Here is a 12,674-nt window from a genome sequence, read left to right as displayed (position 1 = left end):
TTATTTATTAAATTTCGGGGTCAACCTAATACACAGTCATATGACACTTTTCGACTTTTTGTTTTCTTTGCATCTCCAAATCTCGGGTTCTAACCATCAGAATCTTAAAAACTACCCACCGTTAGACTTGTCTTGACCTCCCCTGACCAGCTAAAGGGTTTAAGGGTGCTTACCCCCATCCCCCTTCATCCCCATATTGATACTATTTCGATAATAAAATTTTTAGCATGCATCCTCTGGCCTTAAAAATATATTTCAAATTGTCTAAAACTCCTTCTAAACTAACACCCCATCCCTTCTTTCAAACCGAAACAGACCAAATAATTAAAAAAAGCACATTAAATACAAAATCCGAGAGCTTTAAAATGTTTTTCTTTTTTTAAGGGGGTTGACGTATAGCAACTTAGGGGTGGAGGGTAAGCACCCGCAAACCCTTTAGCTGGTCAGGGGAGATCGAGACGAGTCCAACGGTGGGTAATTTTCGCTATTCTGATGTTTAGAACTCGAGATTTAGAGTTGCAAAAGTAACATCATGCGCGCCTGGGCATGAGTTACTAGTTGGCTGTATTATTGTTCTGGTTATTCTATTCACCCAAAAGATGGCTTCCTATGTTTGTAATGATGTAAAATTTTGTCAGGACGTCGGTCATCCCGAACAAAAACGATTTCGAGCGAAATCGTGTTTGGCAACGAAATGCAGATACTGGTATTTACCGCCCTGGCATTTTCGTTGCCAGGCTTTTGCCGCTCGCTGCCACGCGCAGATACTGGCAAAAGCCGCTGCCTCAGCGAAGTGGTTCATGGAGTCTATTTGTTTGTGGTTTTTAGCAATCGGTTTTCTCTAAAATGTACAATAGTGAAATAAGGACCGAGTAACATTTCAATATCAGATTTAGCAAAATTTCTCAAAAAATCAAACGGGGTTTCAATGATCCTTCGCTTGATTTCGATTCCTCTCGTCGCTATCTATCCAAAGGTTTGCGAACTATGAGGTTAGGAAATTCTCCTTCTAGCGAAATAAATCATTATTTTCACTAAGGAGATAGTTATCGCCGCTTGATTAGCATGCAAACTTTGCAGCTGAATTTCTCAGAAATTGAAACAGCCCTTTCCATATTTTCAGAGGTAAAGGTAGAGAATATTTTTTTAAATTTGCAGTTTATATGTTCACTTAAAGAACAAATTGAATGAAAATCTCAAGCAAGCACATGTTTCAGCCATTTCTAATTCCACAACCTTCTTTAAATTTATATGAAAGTCTCTGAAGCCTAAAAGTTACGCCTCTTTACTAGAAAAAAATCCTTAATACAGCATGGGGAATCGAATCATATGAAAAGTTTCGAAGCCGTGCGCAACTTCACTGTTGCAATTAACGTTAGTCGAGCCCAGAAGTTGCCGCAGCCTTTCCCGGAGCAGGGTTATTTGCGCTCTCATTTGCAAATGTTTATTGTTGCCCATTCTCACTGTGCTCTGCGTGTGTGAGTTTCCGCTCTTTCTGGAATTCCTCTCGCCGCTGAAACAGTGGTCGGAATGCGTGCGAACTTATTAAAACTTTTAATAAAGCCGAGAGCGCGTGATAATTTCGCCGCGTAGCGAATTCGGCGGAATTTTCGCTGCTGCCGCCCTTGCTGGCGGATCCGCAACGCACGAACCACTTTTATTACGCGGAATAAAGAAGAGTGGTAGCCGAGGAAGGAGCAAATAAAACTGTTTTTATTGCTGCCCCCCGATGCGCGCACGGCAAATAATGGATTTATGCCTCTTATCTTTATTCCTCTGCGCGCCGCCGCTTTAATCAAGCTACCCCAATCGCCGGTTGTCCGGGGGCGGCTCGTCCTTGTCCGCTTGTTTTGCTCCGTCGGTTTCGGGCGAGCGGCTCGTTTTTCACCCAGCAGAGCACAAAAGCTTCATTACTGCAAGTGGAGCACCTAGAGTGCGGGCGCGAATTTACTCGCGCCCTCGGGGCCCAACAGGCAAAAACTTTGATGCCCCGCTTGGAAAAACAGCCGCTGCTGTACCGAGCGGATTTCGATTTTGATCGTGGAAAAAAGAAAAATGGAAGCAGATTTGAACACATTAAGCAACCCAAACTACATCACCAAATTTATTGCTTAAATTTATGGAAATTGGACAAGAACCGGTGTCACTATTTTTGTTACCTTGGGCACGGTCAAAACATTATTAATATGTATGTTTTGAATAATTTTTCATTTTGAAAATACAATTACATAGTATAGAATAAACAAAGACCCAAAATTATTGAATTATTAGAACGATTAATTTGATTTCATTTGTAATTATTAAGTATTATTAAATTAGAGGAAAAACATATACATTTATATTATTTCAATAAATGGTCAATATTCACAAACAGAATACTCAATGAACGTTGTTTTCGTAAATTCTGTATTTTTAACTTTTAACTCTTTGATGATCTGTTTCCATTACTCTAGAAATGCAGTTTCAATCCATCACTAAAATAGGAGATTTCACGTTAAATTCTCTGTGTTTAATTGATATAAAAATTACTACCAGTCCGGGTTCCTTAATTACGAGCAACTCTCACAAGTCAAGTTCCCTCGACAAGATACAGTACTTATGATTAGGGCTGTGAATTTTTATTGCAGACTTTATTTTTAAACTTTTTCATGGTGGTTTCATACGTTTTTTACTCATAGTTTTAGACAAATTTACGTGTTTTATCATTTTATGAGGATTGAAACCTCAGAAAAAAATGACTCTCGCAACCCTAGTTAGGAAAACTTCACCGATTGTCAATTTTTAAAAGAAATTTAGTTTTTTTACCATATTTGTAGCCATTTTTATGCATCTAAAAATAATTTCACAACCTGTAATTTGCAAAAAGAAGAAAACAATTGCATCAAGACATCCGGATAGTTGTGGCATTGAGGTTAACAAAGAGGAAACGCTTATAAGTAATTCCTCAACCGAAACGAACTTGTAATTGCAGACCAGATTACAATTAAGGCTTTGCATGATGCTTCTCGGCTTGAGTTGTCTTATCCTTCTGGGGGCATGCCATTGTACATACGACGGCATTAATTAATTCCTCACGGTGCTGTTTGTTTGTTCGTTCGCTCTGGCGACTGTTGATCTCAAGGAGCACAGCACGCGAGAATGATTAATGGAAGAGCCAGAGTATACTCAGCTGGCAAAACCTTTGCGCCAGCCGCGCACGTCTTCTCCTCCCTCGAGACTTAATTTGCGTGCTTCTGCGGCCAGGGAGTGGCGCATGGAGGCATTTTTTTTTGCATTGCGGCATTGCAACCAAAGTCGCCTTTGATGGCGGCGGCAGCGATGAGTGATGCGCGCCGCAAATTGAAAATCAGTAATGGATTATCCGCGCCGTGCCATTGGTGTATCGGAATATTAAACATTTTGCAGCGCGCACAAAGCACCCGGCAATCGTGTTTTACAGGGACAAAAAAAAACACGCACACACGGATGATTGCCAGAGCCCAAAACGCGCCCATCAAACTCGATGTGAAAAAGCGTTGAATGAATTCATAAATTCCAGCAGCAAACAGAGAGGGGATTGGGAAAACTTGTAAAACATTAATTTGCAACAAGGCCGCGTTATTTCGGATTGTGATTGATTAAAATTTGATTGAAACAATCTGGATGAAAACCAGGAGCAGATTTTGCATAAATTTTGTTGATTGATTGTATTTGAATAGGCTTGAAATTTTTTAACTAGTTTTAATTCAACGTCAAGTGAAGATTCTCAAATTTTTCCTGCACGGCTTCTTTTAAGATAAAATTAAACTTGAAATTAATCATCACCGTGTTTAAACTCTGATTTCTTCAGCCAGTGTCTGAGATCAAAATTTGAATGACGTTCAAGTTTTTTTGTATAAAATGAAACCAAGCTTGAGTGTCAGCAAATGTCCAAAGACAGTCTGAAGTGTTAATTGCATATCATTAGATATTAAAAAGACAGAGTGCACACTGTAAAACCATTTTTTAATTGCAACAATAAATTTATGTTGATCGACCGAAAGAGCACCGTAAATTGCTTGACTTAAAAAATATTTTATTCCTTTAAAAAGAAGATTATTTCTTCTTTACGTTTTCGGTAATTTGCATTTCTCTTGCCAGGAAGCCCTTCTGTACAATTGTTTCACAATTTAAAACAACGATTAAATGGAATATTAAAATTCAAAATTATCACTTCAGGGGCCTTTCCAACATTTCATTCGATCATTTCTAACGAAAAGTTATGTTACGCCCGAACCCAAAGTTTGGTGCCTGCGAGCACGGGTATATATACAATGCGCCTGGCTCGAGAAACAAGAGCGTTGCCTAGTTTCGGCGCGACTGCCGATATGTATTTAACGATTTAAGCAATTCATACCTTGACACGAATATTGATTGTGCCGCAGGTCCTCCACGATGAGCACTGCAGAAGCCGCGGCCCGCAAGAAGCTGAATTTGGAGAAGGCGACCAACTTCATGCGCCAATTCCGCGATCCCGAGACGCGCGACCTGAAAAAGCTGTCGGCCAACCAGTTCATGGACGTGTGGAGCCACTACGACAAGGACGGTGCGTACTCAACGGGTTCTGTTTTCCCAGCCGGCGAAACCCGACAGCCTGTTATTCTTTCGCATGAATCTTTTTTCCCCGACGAAAGGCTACTGAGAAAACTTTCGTGCGCCGAAAAATGTAAAACAAACTCGCGTTTACTTCACATTAGCTTTTGAACTCGAATTTGTTCCAGGAAACGGATACATTGAGGGCACCGAGCTCGACGGCTTTCTGAAAGAGTTCGTTTCGAGCGCGAATTCATCTGATGTCGGTCCTGAGGTAAGTCGCAAATTCAACCCTCTTCTGGCAAAATATCAGCTAATTTGGCTCGAGCGAAAGGCACTAGAGTTGATTTCATTCATTTCAAAGAGAGAGAACTTTCACGTCGGCTGCAATCAGATGTAACGAGAGAGTTTCGACGCAATGTGGATGTGTGCACGTGCCTCGAGGATTTGGCCGGCAATCCGTCCACAAGTAGTGCCGATTAGCCCCTCGTGCTGCTGGAATTTCGCGAGCGCAAATACGCACATTTGCGGTCAGGAGATGTGCGCGGCAAGCCAAGGCACACACACGGAAAGAGACGGGATATCGCTCTGGGCTGCCGGGTTGAGCCACCAGCAGATGAACGTGCACAAAAAGACCCAGCTCCGATGCTCAAGCAACTGGTACGCTACGCACATCTGGGGGCCTGCTTTCGCAAGCAGTAGGCTGACAGTGAGGATCAGGATTACCACTCCCACTCGTGCGTGGGTCAAACTATTGCGGTTGTCAGTGCACCATTAAATTTATCGATTTTTTCGTGGGAAACTCGATTTCGAAAATCCCCACTTTCATTCTGGGAATTTCTCCAATTTTAAAATCTTTTTCATGCAACAAAAAGTCAGGAAATAATTTAAGAGCAGCATCTGGTCTGCAGGACTTCTGGCAGCTTTTCCTCTACAGCTAATTGTTGTAAAGATACACAATACAGAACAAATCATTGAAAAAAAATTAACTCATTTAAAATCAATTTTTTAAATTTATTTTACATTTCCAGGATGCTTTAAAGTGGAATGATACTGGGCAACAATTGAAAATTATTTAAATTGTTGGATGCCTTAAACAATTGACCGATAAAAAATTTGTTCAACAATTTGCAATAATAAAAAATGACCTTCCTACAATATAAATTCAAATTTTGGTAATTTTCTCCAAAATTTACGGTGCTTGAACATATTTTCTTGGCATATTTCGATTCCTCTCGTCGAGATCTGTTCAACGGTGTATGCCACTTATTGGGGAAACTCTTGGTTTTGAAATTAAATCGGATTTCAAGAAAGGAGACAGCCATTACCATTCGAAAAGCACGCTAACTTTCCAGCCAATTTTCTCAAAAAATTACAGCGCTTCTTAGGTCAATTTAGGCTTTAACTGAATCCTAAGGGATGAGTTTATGCATTGGCAACAAGCATTTTTCCAGGCTTTTCCAGTATCATTCCTCTTTAAATGAATTTTATGATGGAGTGTTGCAACAATGAAGGTAAAAACCTGTAATAATTGTAGATCCTTTATTTATAAGTTATTATTGAAATGCGAGTTTACGAGATATTCAGATTTGTTTATTAGAATAATTAGTTCCGTTTTTAAATTTTGCAACAGAATAACGAATGCCTAAAAAGTTTTTAATTAAAAAATATTGCACTTAATCATGTACAAAGTAATTAAATTCATTGCTGGTTCTCGAAACTAAATGGAAAATTTATAAATTGAATCAGCAAAATTACCGTTGTTTTTTTTAAATTCAGTATTTGGGACTTTCTCGCTAAAGAATGTGTATTTGAAATTAATCATTCCAAGTAAGACCAAGGTAGGCGTTGTTAAAACCCTTTTGGCAATCAAGTTGGAATGTTTTGCTCAGGACATTTCCGCGGTCTGCGCTGAGCGTTTGTAAACGAGTTCACTAATTCCTTGCGGAAATCTGTTCGCCTGCTTGGTGCACGAGTGGAGCATTTCAGCGTCATATAAGAGTCAAGTGTGCGGTGGAGGCGGATTATCAAGATTGTCACGTGCTTGCGCAGCTTTCGCCTTTAACGCGCACGCTAATTGCTTCCGAATCACGCAGGCCGCTAATGAAAATGCGTCGCTGCCTCGCGGGATTGGCGTTTGCATATTTTGAATAACAAAGTGGAACACTCTCTTGCCCCGAGGAGCAATTAGATGAGACCGCAGCTTGCGTTTGCTCAGCTAGAATCGCAATTGGCTCATCCTGTTCCTAGTTCGTGCTTTAAATTTGTAATCAGCGGGGCTAAAACTTGGAATATCGTTGTTTAAACAACTGAAATAATGTATAGTTTATAATTTGATTAGTTTGAAGCAGCTTATAATTGATTGAAATGAAAAGTAAGCAACGATATGAGTGAGTGCCTCTCTGAATAAAATATTACGGCAGCTCATTGGTAAAAATCAATATCGTGGCATCAGTTGCCGCACGAGGAAAAAAATCTTCATGAAATATATAGCAATATCGCCGTCAGGTCGTTCCACGCGATGGATTTCGCGCTGATTCAGTGTTGACCGAACGTCGGTAATGAATTCAGAATCAATGAAATGCTCTGATCAGGTGGCGTGGAAGCGCAAACCGCACGTCAGCTCGAATCAAGCGCGATTTCGCATTGTGACGCGTGGGAGGAAGGCAAAACTCGCAGTAATTACGTTCTCGTGTTTGCGCAATTACGAGCGTAGTGCGCACTGCTTCCCTCTCTGCTCGGCAATTACACCAGTCGGGATTAAACTCACAGAGCTGGCTGACGATGAAAATATGCACGGTTGTTTTTGCAGCTGGCGAAAATATAATTATGCGGCTGCTGCAAGCGTGTTTATTGAAACTGCCTCTCTTCATCTGCAGCAAGAACGAGAGTTAATTTGGAGAAATTCGTCTTCCCGCCTGTTTGTGAACGTTTGTATGCGCGGGTGGTAATTGAATCAGCGCAGAGAACGAGCGAGCGAGCGAGCGAGCGAGAGAGAGTAAGAACGATCGGCGTTTATATACGTGAAGCCATTACAAGTCAATTTGGCAAGCAACGGGCGAGGCGATGAAAATACTGTGCAGAGCAACGCGCCAAATCCGCACTGCTATTCTTATTGACTAAATCTGCCAGTGCCCACCCCCTAAATCCTTCTGTGCAACAGGGGAGGTCCAGATGAGCTGAATAGTGTGCGGTTTTCACACTTCTGACGGTTAGAAGCCGAAATTTTGCGGTCAAAATATTGGAAAGAATTGAAAATTCCATTTTGCACGAACAACAGTTAATTTTTTTGAAATTTTCATGTGTTCGTCTGTTGTTGGGGATAACATTTTAAAATTATTTTCATATTTGACGACCTCATACGAAAATTCGTCGAGGACAGAAACCAAAACTGTCTCTTACCCAGGACTTTTCCTATAAATCTCTACGCAAAGTGGATTCGATAAATCTGAGGATTTAATTTAATTTTTAGTTAGAATACCATTTATTCTTTTTTAATTAAACCCCATGGTATACATTAGGGAATGTAAGCAGAAATTTGGAAGGACTGCCTGTGAGTGACTCAAATTTGAATCTTCCTCGCGACCGTGTCAAACAAGAGAGCTAATCAAAGTTCGACGGATGCCCGTGGAATCGTTGATGCCTCGTCGCAATTTGCTCGACTGGGTTCAGAGTAGTGAACATGCCAGACTCTGCGCGGAGCAAGTCGTGCATCTCAATGGAAATGAAGCGAGGAGCAGTTCACTCGGCTGCCAATTGTAGTGCAAAACAGCCAACAGGTAACTCGACGCTTGTGGGCATCGACTGCGCGAGGTGTGAACGCGTTCCTTTGTGCATTATGCTAATTGGCGAGCACATTGCTCGAAACTTTCTTCAGTCTATGGTTATCTTTAACATTGCTTCGCTAGTTAAAAGTTTACTTGCGGAAATTGAAATAAATAGTATGTAGAAAAATAGGTTGCCAAAATTATTATGAGCCAGGAAAACGCATACTTTTTTGTACAAATTGCTTTTCACATTGCATTATTTAAAAAAACAGTTTTTTAAGCCGGACATATCACTGCCTAATTTGGAAAGGAGGCTTTTCTTTACAGAAAAACATTCAGGAGACACTCTTGTTAATAAATATATTTTTTAATTTTAAAATGTTACTTGCAGTGCAAATTAAAATAGTCTCTCTTTGACGAAATGCCACGAAGAGATAAACAACTCAGAAAACTAAAGTTCAAGCTGTGACCTGCAAGAGGACCTAAAGACACTAAAGATTCAGGAGCGTCGCTACACCCCTCATTGTGCGTTCATTCGGCGTGCGTTCATCTAATAAATGGGGCACAGCACCGGCTGGCTCTCAACTTTGAACACAGCACAACACTTTCCCACTTTTCGAGCTTCCCCGATCCTCGTCTCTCTCAGGTTCTTTTAAAGGCGACATTTTCGCCGAGCGATGCGGTTGAAATGAATGAAAAAGAGAATGCAAGGAGCACTGCAAAGAGGCTTTTGTCGCACGCGTTTTGCAGCCGCCGCAAGTGTCTGAATAAATTTTGCTTGCCGGGCGGATTATTTGGCTCGGCGGCGCTGCCAAGTGACAAAACGGATCCGCTGCTGCACGCGCCGTCGCTCGGAAACACATACGAGCTGCGGTTTGTGCGCCGCCAACCGTCTGCACGAGACAGTGAGCCGCGCCTCGGATGACGTTTATTACAGCGCCGCGCAGCACTTTGCTTCGCTCGCAACCCTCGCTCGCTGTTTGTTAGCCGAAATTCGAAGATGCGGACGGAATTTCAAATTCGCCACCAGTGACGATACCCCGTCAACCCACGAAAGATACAAAACACGATTCGGGATTCGGGAAGGCAAAACCGAAACTTTTCTTTTCAGAACTGTCGATATTTCATGATTCTATAATATCTTGCCTGGTTGGTAATTTTAGACGCGTTTTCGAAAGCTCTTTGAAGATGGTTTGCAAGCCTATTTGGACAGTTTTAGATCATTTTTACCTTTCATTCTTCTTGCAAATAAATCACAATTTCACAAGCATAAAATTATGATAAATCGAGATCCACTGTCCAAATATGATTTATTTTAGACGAAGGTGCTCAGGAACGATATTTGGGGCAAATATAAGAGCTTTTTTTCAACGCCATGATGGCTCACGACTGGGCCATTTGAACGGTGTGAAGATGTTACAGATCAAATCAATACAGAGCTCGTCAGGCGTCGGTAATGAGGCCGCTCATGCGAATTGAACGAAATCGATCACTCGCGAGGACTACCCTGACGCTTGTTCTGATGGTCTTTTCTCTTAACTTAAGGACTAACCCTGTAGCACGTTCCGAAGATCAAAATTGTGCAATTATGATTTTCTCACTATTCACTTAAACTATAAAATACCAACTTTTTAACCTTTGACCCTCCGTATCTCGAAAACTCACAGGAACGACGTCTTGTTACGCATACTAAGAGCAACATTTTATCTTAGACTAAAAGAGAAAAAAATGTGTTTGTTGGTGCTATTCAAGAATAAAGTTCTTAGCTCAAAAGTTTCTCAAAGAAGAAAAATGTGGTTTAAATTTAAAAGTTGTAAGCTGTTTAACTCGGTGCAAAATTTAGTATTTCATATCATCATTAAGAATTCTTGTTTTTCTCATTTATGCGTCTCCATATTTCAACCTGATTTTCCGAATAAACTTCATTAAACTTTTCTGCAAACTTGGTTATTTCCACACCCTAACAACATACCAAAAAATCATTCCAAATTTAATTTTTCAAACCTTATTAAATCTAATTTATATTCCCTCCAAAGTCATCCTGTTATTAATATCTAAAACTATTTTTCATCTTTAACTTCCTACTTGACTGCTTGAAATTTACTTTAAGAAAAACCCCATTAAATTAAGAGCTAAAAACTCGGCACAAATCGAGAGTTGAGCCACATAGATTATGCAAAAATCACAAGGATTTGCATTCAAATTAAGCTGGAAAGAAAGATAGCGAATAGTGCGCACAATGCTAGGCGACACCATTAGCTCGAGATGCGCGCGGATTTGGTCTAAATTCGAGGCTTCTTCCTCGCTCCTATCCACACCGTTGCCGAAACAAATTGGCTTTGCCGTGGTGTGTTTACCCAACCTTCTGTGTTGTGTGCTAAACCAACTCGCGCGCTCAGTAATAATTTTCGAGGCAATATAGCTGCAAATTCATGCGACCCTGCGGCGCAAACACGGCTTGTTTGTGCGCCACCAGCCACCAGGCTCGACTCGATTCGCACTCGGCTGCTGACAAGTTAATTGCAAATGATAATGAGGCCTGATTGCGATACAAACGGGATATTAGAGTGTGACCCAAAGATGCTAGGAAATTGAAATGAATAATATTTTATCGAGATATACAGACAGACAAATTTTTGATATTTTTTCGGTTGGTTTCTCTCTACCCAATATTTCTGATTAATTTGTGCGTCATCGTTTTAAAAAAATTGAATTTAAAACTATAGAAAAAATTGTACTTTTATTTAGTTGTTTATTTTCATTCAAAATAAAGTACCCGAGGTGCAGAGTAAAAAGTAATGTTTTCTAGGTGAGGAAATTTAAAACAAAAATATCAAACTGTAAAATCGCAATAAAATATTGATTAAATTCACTCAACCAATGCTTCTTGAGGAGAAACATTACAAAAAAATATTTAAAACTTTGCGTTGTTTCATTCTGAAGATATTTTTATAGAATCAAGGTTAGATATAGAATCGATATATTAATATTCAACACGCTAGAAGCCTTCTCAATAAATATGGTGTGTTATAACGCGATTTCGGCCTTTGATGTTGAGAATTGAGAAGCTCTTAGAATTCTAAAGGCAGCAGCCGAACGCGCGTGCCGCAATCACAAATGCTCGCTCTCTTGTTGTCATTAATTCTCGTGCAGAACGGGAACACGCACATTTTGTTTGTTCGCCTCTATATGCAAAGTATGTTTAGAAATGAAAAGCTTTCCACTCAACGTCTGATTTCGTTTAATGAAAATGCAAATATCTAGTCGGCTTGTGTGTTTGCTTAACCTGCCGGCAGTTTTTGGCTTTTTTGCCAGACAAAGCAATGCGTGTTCCGCGAAAACAACAGAAAGGAAAAGATTTCTCTGACGACCCCAATACGCAGTTCAAACAAAACAACCTTTCAACCTCTGTGCGCTGTTTATTTTGCGTACGAAAGGAACTGTTTAACTAAAAAATTCAACGCGACATATTCAAACCCGTCGAACGTCAGTGTCTTCCCGTATTTACTTAAATGAATAAATTTTCCCCCGATATATCTTCATTAATAATAAATTTTCCCTTTACATACAACCCTATTTTCTCTTAGTGCACCAGAAATTTAGTTATTGTTCTCTCAACAGCAAAAAAACCTGCAATCCATGTTAATGGTTTGGCTCAGCTAACTATGGCAATTAACTCGGAGAATTGCGAGCTGTAATAATCGTCAATCGTGGCGAACGCAGTCAAGAGCGAACTTTTGTGCACCGTCGTGCGGAAGCGGTAATAATAGATTTTGCGGACGCGACGTACGGCTGGGGCGGAAGCTTGCCGCGCAAATAACTCTGCCAATTCGGCTCACGTGCGAGAAACAAACTGCAAAAGGGCGTGTGTGCGCCGTTGCTCCGTTCGCAATATACACATACAGCGCCGGTACTGCCATCGGCGTCAGACGTGAACGTGGCCGTGGCGATTCGAACCAAATGACGAAAGAGTTCAATTTCGCCGCCGTCGCACCGAGTTTCCGCAGCAATTACTATATAACCAGCGTCGGAATTGAGCTGACATTCGCGTGTATCTCTCTCTATTAAGCAATAAAATTCAAAACAGTTAGGTTTATCTGGTACTTCATGATTTTCATGAATATACAAGAGGCAGAATGCACTCCTTGATATCCCTTCAAATTTGGGTTTGTATTTTTTTCTGTCACAGTGAGGGTGACTCGAGGGGTTTCACGGTATTTTGTCACGCTCTCTCTTTTATAATTAGTGCAGTCGATCGTTTTCAACGGCTGGTGATTCAAATTCCTCTACAGGCCACTGATTGGCAGCGGGGACCAGATTCGTGCGACGCGCAGATATGGCGTCCGGTGGAGTGTG

General features: G+C 40.7%; 1 protein-coding gene across 3 annotated transcripts in view; it reads left to right on the top strand.

Annotated features, from left to right (window-relative positions):
* Window positions 1-12,674, top strand: part of Cbp53E (Calbindin 53E) — a 38,539-nt gene that overhangs the window by 18,895 nt on the left and 6,970 nt on the right. For all 3 annotated transcript variants that reach the window (XM_065493293.1, XM_065493275.1, XM_065493284.1), the window contains exons 2-3: window positions 4,404-4,564; window positions 4,740-4,825. In XM_065493293.1, coding sequence (XP_065349365.1) covers window positions 4,414-4,564; window positions 4,740-4,825 — 237 coding nt within the window. In that variant the 5' untranslated portion in view covers window positions 4,404-4,413. The remainder of the gene's footprint in view (window positions 1-4,403; window positions 4,565-4,739; window positions 4,826-12,674) is intronic.

The sequence above is a fragment of the Cloeon dipterum genome, chromosome 1 (assembly GCF_949628265.1).
Source record: "Cloeon dipterum chromosome 1, ieCloDipt1.1, whole genome shotgun sequence".
NCBI classification, from domain to species: domain Eukaryota; kingdom Metazoa; phylum Arthropoda; class Insecta; order Ephemeroptera; family Baetidae; genus Cloeon; species Cloeon dipterum.
Note: the sequence above shows the minus strand (reverse complement) of the source record. Positions and strands in the feature narration are given on the sequence as shown.